The 16998-nt window shown below is 39.8% G+C and overlaps 1 protein-coding gene across 4 annotated transcripts in view; it reads right to left on the reverse strand.

The window, feature by feature from the left end:
• The window catches only part of dock4b (dedicator of cytokinesis 4b), a 138407-nt gene that overhangs the window by 27542 nt on the left and 93867 nt on the right, over positions 1–16998 (reverse strand). For 3 of the 4 annotated variants that reach the window (XM_005725178.1, XM_005725179.1, XM_005725177.1), the window contains exons 27-41: positions 16573–16667; positions 15966–16041; positions 14772–14872; positions 14460–14518; positions 12997–13145; positions 12086–12171; positions 10698–10724; positions 10220–10315; positions 10073–10133; positions 9606–9699; positions 7168–7316; positions 5673–5759; positions 5417–5521; positions 4989–5130; positions 1486–1652 (exon numbers count right to left, since the gene is read on the reverse strand). In XM_005725178.1, coding sequence (XP_005725235.1) covers positions 1486–1652; positions 4989–5130; positions 5417–5521; positions 5673–5759; positions 7168–7316; positions 9606–9699; positions 10073–10133; positions 10220–10315; positions 10698–10724; positions 12086–12171; positions 12997–13145; positions 14460–14518; positions 14772–14872; positions 15966–16041; positions 16573–16667 — 1494 coding nt within the window. The remainder of the gene's footprint in view (positions 1–1485; positions 1653–4988; positions 5131–5416; positions 5522–5672; positions 5760–7167; positions 7317–9605; positions 9700–10072; positions 10134–10219; positions 10316–10697; positions 10725–12085; positions 12172–12996; positions 13146–14459; positions 14519–14771; positions 14873–15965; positions 16042–16572; positions 16668–16998) is intronic. The other variant, XM_013908795.1, reaches the window with a different exon arrangement.

A 16998-nucleotide genomic window follows, 5' to 3' on the forward strand; every position in this document is an offset into this window, starting at 1 on the left:
GTTTTTAAAAACTGCTAGCATGCTAGTTTTTCTCGTGAACTGTAACCTCAATGCCACAATGATGTGTCATGCCAAATGCTAGTAATGGTGTTCTAAGTTGATCACAATCTGATGTGTAGTGGGCATGCTACCATGTTAGTTTAACATCTTGGTATACTAACTGGGGCTAAAGGGCAATTGAGTTATGGATATGTGATCCATGCATTTTTACTTTGGGCGGCACGGTGGTTAGCACTGTTGCCCACAGCAAAAAGGTCCTGAGTTCAATTGTGGTTAACTGGTAACTCTAAATTGCCCATAGTTGTGAATGCAGGTGCGAATGGTTGTCTGTGTCTATGTGTTAGCCCTGGCGACCTGTCCAGGGTGTTCAAAAATCGGTAATCCTTTCACAACTTTGGGGGCGTTTTTGTTCAGCTGACCCTTATAAAGGCCTTCTAATGATCAAGATGCTAACACAGTATAGCTTCATTTATTTAGAGACAGTATCTTGCTCAAGGACACTCCAGCAGAGCAGATGAGCGCTGACATGCACTATTGATCCAGTGTCCTCAGGTTGAAGAAAGGTCTTCCGACGCACTGCACAACATTGCTGCCCTTTTATTGATTTTATGTTTTTTAAGGCCAAGAAATCCTCCTGAACAAGTCTTGAGAAAAAAAAAAAAGATAGAAAAAAAACATGCACTGCAGTTTAAGAGCAGGAAGTTGAAAGCAGAATCTCACATAAAAAAGCAATTTCTGTCATGCAGATAGAAACTTCAAGAAAAGCTTTCTTTCCTACTTCAGTTTATTACCATATCCTTCCTGCGGCATACTCTTGTCACTATGTCAAAGTTTATTATAGATATTATTTCCATCTAAGGACCAGAAATATCCAGTCCTGATGGAAATATGATATCACGATTAAATTTGGCCAAATAGCCTTGATGGAAGTGAGATGAGAAGGCTGCATGAAGCGTGTGCATTAAAGCAGAATATTTATGACAATAATATCCGCATCTGTGTGTCGGGTGTGCATATCTGTTTAGAGTGTGTGCATCTGCGTGACTGTTTGAGTGTGTGTAACTGCATCACGCTGTACAGGCTTCATTTGCACCAAGGAGTACACTGCTCTGACTAGTATCCGAGTTCCTGTGTATAATTACTGATACCGGAGTCACAATGAATAAAACATGCACTATACACAAAGTAATACCTGAGCACTGGTTCAAACTATCACTCCCTACATGGCCCATGATGGATGAACCAGGCAGAGAAGGAAGTACATGAAGCAGTTTCGTATCAGTGAAAAATGTTAATTTTCAGAAATGTATGATTTTAACTTTTGAAATATTCATTAAAAAAAAGACCTGTTTTCATAGCACATAACATTTTGCAGTGACTCCACATTCAGACTCATTTTTTTCCCTTTTTCTACTCAGCACTAATCCACAATCAATGGTTTGAAGAGAAGATAACCTTAGATAAATGCAGAGAAATTTTCTTTACCTTAAACTCATTCTCCTTGTCTTTGGTGCCCTTGTGAAAGGGCCGGTCATATCTGAACCTCCAGATGTGATTAAACTTGTAGAAGCTTTTGATGTTGTCAGGCACTCCATCTCTCTGTAGCACATCCTGACTGTCGGGGATGGGGGTTACAGCATAGATCTGTAGGTCTGAAAGCCCCTGAAGTTAAGGAAAGTGCAAGAGAGAGTGACAAGGGAAAGCACTGCAGACTTAAATGGAAAGAAATCTTCAATGACCCGAATGCATATCGGAACTTCAAACAGGACAAAGACCTACATAGGCAAGAGCTTATGTGCATATCGTTAATCAAGATATTGGCCACACATTTTCTTGCATAGACTAATGCAGAGGTAGGGAACGTTAGTCCTAGAGAGCCGGTGTCCTGCAGGTTTTAGATCTCACCCTGGGACACCACATCTGACTCAAATGATTAGGTCATTATCAGGCCTCTGGAGAACTTCAAGAAATGTTGAGGAGGTAATTTAGCCATTTAAAGCAGCTGCGTTGGATCAAGAACACATCTAAAACCTGCAGGACACCGGCTCTCGAGGCCTGGAGTTCGCTACCCCTGGACTAATGCATAGTCAAGCCGGACCAACGTATCAGCTAGTTATTATCATCGGACATCAAATATGTCAGCGATTTACTGATATGTGTATCAGCATTTGTAACTGCTGATAAAGGAAATTTTTAAAAGATGAGACAGAAGAAACACCTTTCGACCATGTTGTAAGTGATGATGTTGCGTAGTTTGTCCACCAGAGGGCACTATGCAACTTCCATGTTGACAACACGTTTTTGAAACCATAAAGTTTAGTTTTAAACCTCTCGGGCTCAAATTAAACTTTTTGTTGCTAATGCACAACCAAGTCCTGCAGTGGTACTTCTGAGTAAAAAAAAACCTCATAAAATATGTATGTGGGGTGATCAGGATGTTAGTTTTTAACTGTTGGAAATCGGCAACGCCTGCCTCGAGAGGGTTGAGCTGCATTGTCAAATTATTTCTAGAACAGACTCACTAATATCTTCACAAAATAACTGTGAGGAAAATCTTTTTACGTTTCAAAATCTGATATATCGGTCTATATATGAGTATGAGAAATTACAAATGTCGGTACGGCCTTAAAAATCCTATGTTAGTCAGGTTCTAATGCACAGTACATATCAAATTTTGTTCAAATTGTGTGTAATGTGTGTAATATATGTGTAAAACATGGTGAAGGTTCTGTCATTGTTTGGGAAACGCTTCAAAATTGATGCAATAAATGCAGAAAAGTACTGTGAGATTTTAAATCATCAATAACAAAACAACACCTGCTTGGCAACAATGTTTCAGCATGACAATGATCCCAAATACCCTGCAAATGCATTAAATTCATATCTGGATGGAGAAGTGCACAGTGGAGCACTATTAGTCATGGACTGGCCTCCCCAGATCAACATTATTAAAGCAGTGTGGGATCATCCTGACAGAATATGCAACAAAAAGCATCAAACATCCAAAGAAGATCTTTATATGTCCTTCGAGAAGCCTGGTGAACTATTCCTGAAGACTACTTAAAGAAATGACAATAAAACGTGCCTAAGGGAGTTCAGGCTATGTTGAAGAATAAACGTGATCATAACGTGATCATACCACATATTGACTTCCAAGCTTGTTAGGATTATACAAGCTGGTTTTTTTGCTTAATATGTTGTATTGTCATGTATGTTTCCCCATGTTTCAATAAATCGCAGCACCTACTTCCCCTTTTCCTGGCAGAATTAAAGGAAATGATGGGTGACTCAAAACTTTTGCCCAACACTGTAAAGCAGGAGGGAAAAATAAGTTTTTCTTTTGACTAGTATGAGAAAACATACAGTGAGACTTGACAACTTGAGCAGTGTAAAAAGGCAAGGAGTGAAAAGTGAGTTAAGTGTCTTTCAAAAATGCCCAGCCTCTCCTTTATTATGAGAAACCCTGCACTGATGAACAACTATATCAGAGAGAGGGAGGAGAGCTGACGCACATGAATTCATATGCATGAGTGTTTGTATCAAGGATTTACAGATGGGTGAGCAATCAGAGAGACTATTGATTGGCCTAATGTGAGAACAACACAGCAGCTACTTCATTCAGACGTCACTTTGAGTGGAGCGTCTGCATAAAAGGTAGGCACATCGTACATAAACTATTCAAAAATGAAAAGTACATCTTAACTTGAGGCTATTTTCTAATCAGTGTACATTTTGATGTCACCCGCACACCTGGAATATTTCCTAACAGCAACTTTGAGGGCTGCAACACTACTGTGTTGACAAACTCTGCCAACCTCCAGACAGGAAGACATACAAACACCTGCCAAAATACTTTAAACCTTTTTGCGATTGTTCCTGCTACACTAAGACTGCAATTTGCCGCAGTGACAAAGACACATACACACACACAGAAAGACAGACACCAGCCTCACTTTCATAGCTGGTAAACATGTCTATCTTCAGTCTGTTCTCTCTTTTACTGTTGTTTCCTTCAGTCTTTGTGTCACTATGTCATCAAGTCTGCCTGTTTTCTTCCCTCTTCTATCTAGGCCAGGGGTGCCCAATCCCAGTCCTCGAGAGCTACCGTCCTGCAGCTTTTAGATGCATCCTTGTTCCCACACACCCGAATCAAATGAATGGCTTGTTATCAGGCCTTTGCCAAACACGATGGCATGCTGAAGAGGTAATCAAACCATTTGATTCAGCTGTGTTGGAGTAGGGATGCATCTAAAAGCTGCAGGATAGTAGCTCTCGAGGACTGGGATTGGGCAGCCCTGATCTAGGCCAACAGTTGTCCCTTACATTGGTGTGAATAATTAAAAAGTCCCACATACTATAGGAGTGAATCTGAACACTGCATGGAAATGAGAAAAATGAAGGGAGCTTGAGCTTAGGTTAGTTGATTTGTACCTGGTCCCTGGTAGGAACATGGCTTAGTTGTTGTGTTTAAGGAAATGCAACACCTTAGTGCAGGGGTCCCCAATCCCAGTCCACGAGGGCTGGTGTCCCTGCAGGTTTTAGATGTGTCCTTGATCCATCACAGCTGATTTAAATGGATAAATGACCTTCTCAACATGTCTTGAAGTTCTCCAGAGGCCTGGTAATGAACTAATCATGTGATTCAGGTGTGTTGACCCAGGGTGAGATCTAACACCTGCAGGGACACCGGCCCTTGTGGACTGGGATTGGGGACCTCTGCCTTAGTGTGTCTGATTGTGATTTGTATTAAATTTTGTATACTGCATGCAATTTGCAGCACTGTATTTTTGCGTGATAGCATGTGCCTCATGTCGCCTGCAGGGCAATTGTGTACATGTATACACGAGGCTAGCTGAGCCTCCCTGGCAGCACAGTACACATGCATATGCAGTCGGTTTAGTCCCCACGTCCAAGACTGTATCTGCTTAGTTGGGGTTTCATGTTTGACCACAACTTTATTTCATGCCTCCATGTACACTGAAGGATACACTGTGCGTCTGCCTGGTATATGGTCTGGTCGGGCTGGTTTACGTGCTGCATGGCGATGGCGTGGGGGAACTCGTTGAGCATCCGCTGCTGGAATGCCTCCAGCCTCTCGTAGTCATGGCCTCGGCACACAAACTCCTTATTCTGCAGCGGAGGGGGGTTAGGAAAGAAGCAGCGTGGGGTTAGCTTGACATCTAGTGGGCACAGACTGAAACTGCAGCACCATCTGCAAACTCCACCAAGGACAGGGCCTGTTACATCATTAAATGGCACTGAATAAGACTTGCTGAATGTCACCTTCCACTGGAAGAGTCTTATATAAGAAAAGTTCATTCTTTCAGAAGCGCCGTTTCTTTTTTGAAGAGGGTGAAAGTATTATTCCCTTCAACTAGCTGTTCAAGACAAAGAGGGAATATGGTGATTTACATACCCGTAAGAAGAAAGGAAACTTCTTCCCATAGAATCCGACTCTGAAGAATTCAGGTTCTAATCTTTGCTGATCCATGATCTTGTCATAGAGAGATGCTTCCATCATCTGACAATAAAAGACAAAACTGCTTATAAACCAACAGTGTCTAATCTGTTAGTTTTATTATGCATTTTTCTGACTAACCAGGGCATCATCAGGTTACAAAAAAACAAAGGACTCCTCAAGTAGCATCCCCACAGCTTCTGGAACAACTTACCCTCATTTTACTCAAGTTCCTGTAGTCGTAGTACGACTCGTACTGGTCAGCAAGCTCTCTGCAAAGGATGATGCCATTCTCCCAACACTGAGGACACAAAAACACACACTTATTCCCTGTCACCTTCATCGTGCCCAGTCTGACAGTTACAGACTGACCCGAAACCTACTTAACACTAAGACACTTGTTCTGCAGTGCTCACACAATCGGTCTCCACTGGATGGCACTGGCGAGTCAACAACGCCAGCAGACACAAACAACCTCTCGATGCAGATACGTGCAGCACCAACCATCTTACTAATTAAATGAAAAGCTTTCCTTTCCTGCTGCCTTCCACTCTGTGATCGGGAGCACTGGAAGATGGCATAATTCGTGAATGTAAAGGATATTTGCACTACGAGTAACGAGGGGTGGCATTTTTAACGATTCAAAGAGATTTCCCCCCAAACATCAGAGGTAATGATGCGTTATTTTGAGAGGGTGAGCGTAGTTTTGTTTTGCCATTTCCCCCCTTCCCCTGAGAGTACAGAGAAACAGCAAAGGTAGTTAGGATAACGAGATAAAACTGGAAAAGAGAAGTGAAGTTGGGATGATGAAAGAAAGCAACTCCTGAGAGACGAAAACAAAACTACAGCCTGGGAACCGTTTATCAAGTGAGAAACGCTGCGTCCTGAATTAGCTGAGCTCTGTTTGCGCTCACATTTCTCACTGATGAGATTATTTTAGCTAAATGCGGCACCATCAGAGCGAATCATGCTTTAACAGTCAGCGTGGCCATCATCGCCATCTGAGAGGAACAGTGTGGAATACTGTGGGACAATATGGATCCCGCTCTAATTACAGCTACCTGCAATTCCCTTGATTAAGTGGAAGAGGTGCTGCTACCGCTAGTCAACGTCACAGTTCATAACAGATAGAAATATCTCTGTACAAGGCTTTTGGCCTTCCTCTTCATTTTACGTGAATGATGTCATATCTACTAAACAAGCAGGAAAAGAAGTTCTCTCATCTTTCACCCCGATGCGTCTGAGCCCACTATTAATGTTTCATGAAACTGTTGATGCTTATTATTTTTGAAATATACGTATTAATGGCCAGCATATATTTACTCTAGGAGAGCCATCAATAATATGTCTGCGCCTCTATTTCGTTGCCAGGTATGAAATAGAAATGCATTTAAATTAGAAGGCTCTTGAATATGCATGAGAAGCTGACGTGCTGCTGGGTATTAGCTTGGCACAAACTCCTCTGAATAAAACTGAACATGCTGTTGCTTTACACTGGCACAGTACATTCACTGGCATTTAGCGGTGTTATAGGGAACCAGTTGTCCTGCTGGTGTTTGGGCTCAGCTTACTTCCTTCATTCTACCTTGCCAGTGTGCTAGAAACGTCACAGATTACATCACATGACAAATGTTCTGGTTTCTGCAAAGTCAAATGCAAATATATTGGACGGATGACTGTGGAGGAAAAACTGGCACTTTGCAGCTTACCTTCCCCCTGTCGAAGTTTTGGATGATAGTGAGATGCAAATATTCTTTCCTTTGCCACTCGCTCTGCATGGGGTAGTTGAGAAACTCTCTGAGCGGCCTGTCTGACCATTCCAATAACTCGTCATAGAGCAGCAGGGTGTAGGACGCCTCTGTGAGCATACACAGAGAAAAACAGCATATTAATTTACATTTACAAGTTCTTTAAACAAGTTTTTTTTTCTTTTTTAAAGAACTTGTGAAGGATTCAGTGTCTCAAATACTGATGAATACACTGAAGCAGAAGAACATGAACAGATGACAACATGAAAGCACATTTCAATAATCATCATACAGTATGTGTTCAGACCAGGGGTTAAAGTGGGACGGATCTATGTGGAACCGCAATCCCACACCTTTGATTAATGACCAATTAAATCTAATAGGCAGTGAGGTTGATTTTCATATGCTGCAGTCTGGCGGTGCTTCCAACTGATGCCACAAAAACCATTAAATCACCCCATGGTCACACCTGCATGCACCATTTTTTACCCTCCTTCTCTCCCCTGTTGCAACTGTGGTTAATGCTTACATGTCATATCCTGATTCACATGAGATTTACTTTTACATTTTTAATCCAAATGTGTGTAAAATCTATGGTCTTCATCAGTCTAAATAATGCATATTATGCATGGGTCTTTCTTATTTCAAACATCTGCGGATATTCTGGCCTATCTCATAAGAGAACACTTTTTTGTGTCTATCCCTTTCTTTATTGGGTGAGTCAAACCAGGAGAGCACACTGCTAAAAATGTAAAACATTAACGTGGCCTCCAACACATAACCCATTTCTTCTTTTTATACTTTTTAGCCAATGTCTTTTTATTGAGTTTTTCTTTCATACATATAAACAAAAAGAGAAGAAAAGGATTACAGATGATCTGTACATTTGGGGTAATTAGCCCGTTCGTTTAACGCTGTGAGAAAAGAAAAGAAAAGAAAAAAGGGAAATAAAGAAAAAAAGAGAAGTATAAACATATGTTTAATATTTCCCCAAATAACATAATCCCTGCAAAATAATTCATTCCCACCCAGGTCACTGCCCTAGTCCTGTACACTGTTTTTCCACACCTGACATAAGAGAGTTTGCTGAAAAATTGTTATAGATTTTGAAATGCATCAAGGAAAGGACCCTACATGCTTTGAAATTTCCCAGTAGAGTTCTGAGTGAATGTCTTATTTTCTCTTTTCTACACACAACATGAGGTCATATAACCACTGTTTGTGAGTGGGAGGGGCAGCGTTCCGCCACCTCAGTAGGATTGCCCTCCTAGCCAACAGGGAACAGAATGGAGAGGAGAGTTGGTAAGAGGGAGAGGAAGAAAAGGCTACTCTTCAGAATCAAGTGAGGAAGCTTTGCCCTGTGCATGTCTGCATTTCTCTGTTGCACTTTGTTGCACGTGCCTTCTAACTCCTTATTTCTCCTCTGCGTTTCCTGAAGCGTACACTGCAGGTCTTCATGTCTTTTCTCTTGTTCTTGATTTTGCACCTGCACTTCAGTATAAACTTCTCTGTATTTTTCTCAGCATTTCATTGAACCTACACTCCATCTTTGAACATCTTTTTTCATTCTAGTTCAATGGTTTTATCCTTCATTTTTTTAACATATACCTGCAGTTCTAGATTTCTCCACTCAAAGTTGTAGAGAGTAGAGAATCTGGAGAAATTCAGCTTCTTTCTGATTTTCTTGCACTTTCTCTTAAAGTATTTGTGTGTAGTGCTATTTGAAGCGACACTTGCAAGCCTTCATTGTATTTCTCGATGTTCTGTTCTGTTTAATCTAACTGTTAAAATTTTAATTGGTGCCCAAGGCGGGTAAATTGTGTCCAAAATGTTGCCACCAGATGGTGCATCTTTGTGGAGAAAAGCCATGAATCGGTTCATCTAAACCTGATCTATTTTTTAACATTATTGGAATGAGATCACGGATACAAGATTTGGGTAAGGTGTTCCGGTCTAGCATGTCCTAACATGTGTAGACCCCAGCATGTTGACAAGATTAGATCTATTGGCTGGCCTAGGAAAGACTCCCCGGGGAGGATAAGCTGGAGGAGGTGGCCAGAGGGAGGTCTGGGCTTCCCTGCTGGCCGAGTAAGAAATTAGTGATGGCTCATGTAATATCTTCTTATTAATCGTAGAATGTAGTGGCTAAATCCACAAAGTTTAGTAAACCTCAGAACCAGCATCAGGAAAAGCTGCACAAAGAAAAAAAATTAAAACCTACTGGACCTCACAATGGGAATTACGTAATGACTTATTTCTGTCCCCTTACAACAGACCTTATGATTCCCTGCCAAATCCCAACTTAAAGCCCTGGTTATGACAAACAGTAAAACCGCAATAATGCATCACCCACGCTCAGTCACACTGTACTACAAGGCAGTATATTCCTTTCAATGTACCTGTGTAGTTTTGTGCTTTCAGATGCAGATCATACAGTTTGTGAATGTAGCGGATGTACATCTCCTCTTTGTTCAACTCTGTTTTGTAGAAGTTCTGGCAGGAGCGGGAGATGATTCAATGAAAAAACATGAGAGAAAGACGGAAAACATTAGCAGAGAGACCATCATAACCATTAGAGAGGGAATTTAAACAAGTAATGAAGGCATTTAAAAGTGGTGCAACAATATAGTTCTGCTGCTGATTTGCAGGGGCCTTTTGATCCCTCTGCCTACACACTGAGGTCCTCTTGCACATAACTCCAGTTAAATTAAAAAAAAAACCCACAAGAATACTCAATTATAATCTATATATTACATATGTTTTACTTTTTTCATCATTTTGACATAAAAAGGTAATAACTTCAGAGTGGAATAGCAACAGAAGATAAACATTGACATATTTGCCTGATACAGTTAAAGCTACTCACCAGTAAACTGACAGTACATCCGATCTTTTTGCCATCCACTTCTCCCAACTTCATGCAATCCCTGCAATAGAAACATTGAGAATTTGACTAAAAAGACCAAGCACGTGTGTCTCTGGAAGTATTTTGTGAACGTGTGCGCGCGCCCACCTGTAGTCTAGCAGTCTTTCCATTAAACGAGTGACGGTAGCGATCAGAGAGATCCCGCTCTCCCTCCAGGTCTCTCTCTCGATCTTCTTCAGCAGGCTGAAGGACAAATGAAGAGAGACAGAACAAGACAAAGATGTAAAGACCAAAAGAGACGGGGAGGGCAAATGGGGGGGGCGATGGAAGAAACAACTAAGAAAGGAAAGGAGGCGAAGCAAAATTAATAGCAGTCATACCGGTGTCACCTATGCTTGTTGGCCTGCCTACAGGAGCTCAAGAAAGAAAAAACACAAAGGTGGCTAAAATTTTTTTTACAACACCTTATTTACTGTTATGCCACCAAAACAGGTTTTTATAGAATTAAGGGCAAACACACAACAGCCAAAATACTGAAGCTGTTTATCCTTCTTTTTTTTTGTAATTGCTCCACATTTCCCCTCACACAGACGACACTGAGAGAACAAAGAGGAGGGTGTCTTACCTAGGGTACGGACCAAACAGAGGAATTCTACTCCAGGCGGGAAGCATAGGCGGAATAAATTAATATTAATATTAGCACACACTCACACAGGTTAGTTTAGGGATTAGTGGAGTTAGTAGGAAAAAAAAAATTATGAACTTAAAGTAGGCTTAAATCAAGAAAAACAAAAGAAAATTGAAATTAAACATAAAAAAGTGTTAATAATAACTTATTATGCATGATTACAATATAGCGCACATTATAACTACTGAACTTTACAAAATATGAACCGCAGTGCCTCTGCATTTTATTAATGTTTCACGTGTACAAATGGTGGGAAAGAGAATGATCGACTATGGAAGACAAAGGGATATTAGAAGTGGATCCATACTCATAAAATAGATCACACTTTGATTTGTGGCTGGGCGGCAGCAGAAGAGTGAATCGGAAATACGACTTCATTTAATGCAACATGGTTTTCTTTTCCTTCTTCTTTTAAAGTTGAAATGCAAGATTTTTGCTTTGAAAGCTTCAAATACTAGCAGCCCAGAGAGAAGGGCGACATAAAAATATAAACAGAAAAGAAGCAGGGACCAACATACGCACACACTCAGGTGAACACACACACACACACACACATATATGAAAAGGTGTGCACAAACACTAAGCATGCAGGTGTACAAACCTGGAAACTCAAGGACAGACAAAAGGAGCTGACCAAAGAGGAGGTGTGAGTGAAGATGAAGGCGATTAAATGCTCATCACTTACCTCTCACTGCTTGAAAAATATGCTTTACATAAGCAATTTCAAATACAAAACTACCTATTGTATATTTGTATAATAATGACATGTTTGTTAGTTTGAAAGTAAGCCTGCAGCTTTCTGTGTTGCTTCCCTCATTAGCTACATGCTCTGAAAGCAACCTAACCCATTTAATGGCTTTCTTTATTGAAGTACAAGAGGCCTTTTCAGAGCTGTAATGCTGCTATCTGTGCTCTGGGTTTTCAGGGTTAAAGGCTAATTCTCAAAAGCAGAATACTTAGACACATCCACTTCCCGATAAAACGCCCATTTAGTGAGGCAAATGACCTGCAGATTGCAGCCCACGCAGATAATTTACCTGATGAAGCCTTGTGTGGGTTGCATCATTTAGGTAATTAGACCCCCATAAACAGCTATTTTCACTGGAAGTGCCCAGGTCTCCTAAACTAGCCTTCATGCACTTTCAAGTAGGTTTTTGCTGGGATTTTACTGTTTATTGTAAAAAATTAATTAATTAATTTTTAAAAATTGCTTTCGCAGCCAAATTATTTAACTAATTTTCAGAGACTTTTCCTTCAAAAGTCTTTCTGGAAAATTTCTACTTTATTAGATTTTGTAACATTTCTTGATTCTTTTACCAACTCACATGCTGTTGAAGAGCTCCCTGTATGTCTCATCGCCTTTGCCTTCAGACATCAGGCTGTCCAGCTTGTCAATCAACTTGGCCTCCACCTGTGAGGAAAAGCATTTAAAGCTCAGAGGCTCGCAGTCTGAACAACACTGACATAACAAAGAAGAACGCAGAGCTTGATCTTAAAGTGTGCAGCATCAAAAAAGTAGACTTAATTATCTGAATGAGAATGCATAATTCTCTTAAACTTGCAGTATTTGCAATGACCAGCAGAGGGTGACTTTGACTCTGACTGAGAAAAATCTGACTGCTTATTGATCACTTGTTTTATTACCTGAATAGACATTTTACTAATGATTTTTGAGTACTAGTTTATACAACGTGATACTTTTAGAGAATTGTTGATAATAAAGCAGGATATGCTTTAGGGAGTAAGTTTTGTGAGTGACAAGATCTCACCCATCTGTCAATTTCTTTACAGTTAAATTGTTAGAATTTACAGTTATGTGAAAAACTAAAGACATGCCATGACCAAGTAGCCTGTAGAACCACCTTTAGCAAAAAACATAAGTAGTCGTTTTCTGTAATGCTCTGTCTCTCACATTCACATGCTTCAGTTCATATATTATACTAATTATTGTGGTTTAGTTTAAGTTTCAGAAATGTAAATAATATTATTATTTAGCAATGAGAAACAAAACCAGCTATAAATGAATGTAAATGTTTTAGAAGAAAATTAAACATCACACACACTGCAATTATTACAAGTTATATTTCCAATTATCCAGTTATATAGATGTGGCTTATTTTTGATTATGACAAGGATGAATTTAGCTTTCATTAACCTTTGCAACTAACAGTTAAAGCCAAGATTAAATAGTTCTGAGTTGGTGAATTGATTTCAGTGAAACAGCAGCATGCAGTACCTGCTTAAAATTGCCACTGCGTCTTTGCTCCCAGTCCATCATGTCGTGGAAAATGGGGATCATGACATTTCTCAGATCAGGTTGAGGCACCAGCGTCACCTCCAGGAACGGCCCAATCATTGCTGGGATGAAGTTCAACTTATGTTCACCTGGAGGAAAGATACAGATCGGCACAGAGGTCAGGCTTTCACTTTATCCCTGCACACAGCATATTGTTTATGTCAGAGACAATTTACCCAACTCTGGAAAGGTGTCTTCCTTCAAAACCTTTGCAATAAATCCTGCTCTAGCAGTTCATGAAGTTCCCAAAAGCCCCAAAACTTTCTGTTTTGATTGTTTTCTGCTACTCCCCCATTCTAATCATTTAAACAAACATTACACCTTTAAAAAATAATGCCTCAGATGTTTTGTTTTCTTTGGCTAACACAGGTCTGAATTCAAAAGGTCAAGTGGATTTCTCTCCTCTGTCCTCCCTGTTAGACAGATTCTAATAAAGTGCACTTCACAAATTCCTTCCAATTTGGCTGAAGTGCTAAAACGAAACAACTTAGAGTGCACAGTTTATTCCATCATTTTCAGCAGAAAGATGTAACGTTATTATTACTATCAAATAAAAAAAGAAAGGGGGGGGGGTTTCCAAAGTGTACTTGAAAATGAGAAAAACCACACTTGAACAGTACGTTGGAAATTACCATAAAACAAAATTGCATCCATCCATCACAGAGTCAGAACAAAAGCATCCACATAAAGGAGACCAAGGCATCCAGTCGGTTGCCATGGTGACAAATGGTATAAAGAAGAAAAAAGGGTTTTTTGTTTTTTTTAGATCCCATCAGCTCAAGTACAGAGAGTTGTTTGCTTTGTTGCATCACACAGATTCCAAGAGCTCTACTTTTGCACCAGAGGAGCAATAAATATGAATAAATAAAAACAGGATTTAGATAGTTTCAATAGAACCACAGGACTTTAAGAGATCCAGCTATTGCTGAAATGGAAGACAAACACTAGCACTTATAAGTACCTGCAAATATGCCATGTACGTCATTAGGTTAAAATCCCTTCACAAATTTCTTTCCAAACATTTAGGTCCTGCATCAGCAAATCTTTTACTTTTTTTTTCTTTCTGCACACTCTCCAGCTTTTTTTGGGCCTCTTTTCCTTTATGAGCACTATGGAGGCTGTAGTGCCATTTATAAATGAGAATTTGGTCCGCATGATGGCCCACGTTGTTACACATCATGCAGATCCATCCATATAATGATCAAGCTGGAATCCAGCAACAGTGTGAATTGCAAAGCACAATGAGACGGATCCCGTGCATGGAAACATTGAGTAAGTACTCAGTAAGTATCTCTTGTGAATATGCCACATGAAGGACGATGAGCTTAACAACTTTCTCCGTCATGGGTGTAGCCCATGTTGAGGAATAAGATGTGCGCTATGATGGGCCTCTATCACCTTACCTAAATTCTGCCACATGCTGAAGATCTCACAGCCCATCATCACCCTCATATCTCCATATCTGCATGATAAAAAAAAACAACAACAACAAAATGCGGTTAAAAATGTGTGCACATACTGATGGAAGCTGTAGAACAGCATGTTAAGCAGTCATTAGAGTGAGTGTACACTGTGTGTGTCCAGCTGTGTTGAGGTTCTTGACAGACAGGAGGAGCAAGATAGAGCGGCTTGTTGAGTAGGCGTGTGGCTCATTACAGACTGCTCTAACGCATCCAGCAAAGAATACCAAGCATTTGCAAATAATCAGCACTTACTTTTCCAGTATTTTCTTTCTCTTGGAGGGAGAGAAGGATTCAAGTTGAAGACAGGGCTGGTTGATAAATATTACAGACAGGTAGAAATACGAATCCCACACCTGCAATAAAAAAAACATCACTTTGTTAACGTGCACAACCTCCTGACTTTAACCTACAAAAGTGTCTACCTGCATGTGGGTACACAGTAACTTACTATCAGACACAATACTGATAGGACAAACAGCCTCCCAGATCTTCAGATTACATCATTTTCATTAAGCCAATAGCAGCAGCAATCCTACAAAATTCCGCTATTAAAGGAATTCAAACTGAAAAAACAGACCATAGGATAAGCCTATACGCTGATGATGTGTTACTTTACCTTGAGAACTCACATACCTCTCTTCTGAAGATGATCACACTTATAGATCACTTGTCTATATTAGACTATTCCATCAACTAGAGTAAATCAACAGTTTCGCCTCTGAATTGAATCTTTAAGAACATCTCCACCACTGCGCTACAGTCAGGTAACATCAGATGTTTAGGTGTAAAAATTTTCAGACTGAATCACATTCCTCTACTAATGTAGAGGGGATTATATCACAGAGTGCAATACTTCACCTATATCACTCATGGGGAGAGTTGCAACAATTAAAATGATGGCCTAAAATCAGCCATCAGTCTATTGATTAGTTTAAGACACTAGACTCAAACATCTCAAAATGTTTATGAAAACAACAAACCATCACGAATCAGTTTAAAAACGCTACAAAAGCCAAAGTGCACTGGTGGTCTAGAATTACCTCTTTCTTTTCTATATGTTTCCAAATGGATCAAATCAAGCCTGTTAGATAGTCCATGACTGTACCTGGTCAAGCACCATATAGAAAAAATACTGAAACCAGATTAAGTATTTGATGTTGGTGTAAAGTATATTTATTGTTCTTTCTTCTGTTTTTTAGCTTTCAGCTCACTACTGCACAGTCTGCCTTAAGCATCTAAATAATAGTATTGGGTCGATTTTATATCCATGTCTCAGTTTTTGTGATGTGTGATGAACTTCCATATTATATATGTGTCTGCCTGTGTGTCAGTAGTAAAGTAATGCAGCAAAATCTTTGAAGCTATTTTGACATTCAGACTTCTGAAGCACTGCAGCACTGTTCAGACAACACACACACGCACACAAAGCCTGCCAACTTCCCATACCTTGTAGTCAAACTTGTCATTGAGGAAGTTTTTCCTCAGAGCGTCAGAAAGGTAGAGGACAGTTGTGATGATGACACTAAAAGAACAAAAAGCGACACAGAAAGCAAGAGGTGGAGAAGATTACTACTGTGTCACCTTGGAGGGGAATCTGTCATTTCCATTCTGCACTGCTAAAGGAAAATACGAGCAGAGAGGCAAAACAGTAAATAGCTAAGGCATAACATTTTTAAGTTACACTTTTCTGTCTGACAAAACTTTTTTATTATGAAACAACTGTTACTTGTTTTTCCTGTATGATATCATCTCTGTGTCATTTGATAGTGACCTCCAGACAATAATATGGATGGATAAGCACTGCATTTACTCTCATATTAAATGAGCACACTACATTCAAATCTCTCCATCTTCTGAAGCTTTTTGTGCGATCAAAAATTAACTGAGAGAACCAAGGTTGAATATTTTAGCAGATGAAAGCACACAAACAGAATAAACGACTAGTTGTGAGTGAGATGCATACTGCATATCTGCATGAGCCTCTGATTTCCTGTCTGTCCTCATTCGTGTCCTCTTCCTGCTTTCCTTGATATGTTTGCGTGTGTGTTCTTACTTGTTCGTGACCAGTCTCATGACAGTCCAGTCTTTAGGGAACATTTCTGGTCGGATTAGAATCCTGAAGACTGTAAAGATATGAAGGAGGAAATCCTGCAACACAAACACATGCAAAACAACACCAAGGCACATTAAGTTTGTTACTCAGTAAAGAGTTATTGCAGAAGAAAAATTCGGGATGGAGCTTATTTTTGACAACCATTTACTATCCTATTATATATTAGGTATTAGAGGTGGGAGTCACCATACATCCCACGATACGATATTATCACAATACTTAACGCACGATACGATATTATTGCGATTTTAAAAAAAATATTTTGCAATATTCAGATTCTGTACATAAAGTTAAACTTTATCAATATTCATTTTATCTAATATCAAAGTCTCGCACTCAGTCTTTCTCTCATTTCAGTCAGTTTTA

Source organism: Pundamilia nyererei, unplaced genomic scaffold (assembly GCF_000239375.1).
Source record: "Pundamilia nyererei isolate P.nyererei 1_Seehausen unplaced genomic scaffold, PunNye1.0 scaffold00014, whole genome shotgun sequence".
In the NCBI taxonomy this organism is placed as follows: Eukaryota; Metazoa; Chordata; class Actinopteri; order Cichliformes; family Cichlidae; genus Pundamilia; species Pundamilia nyererei.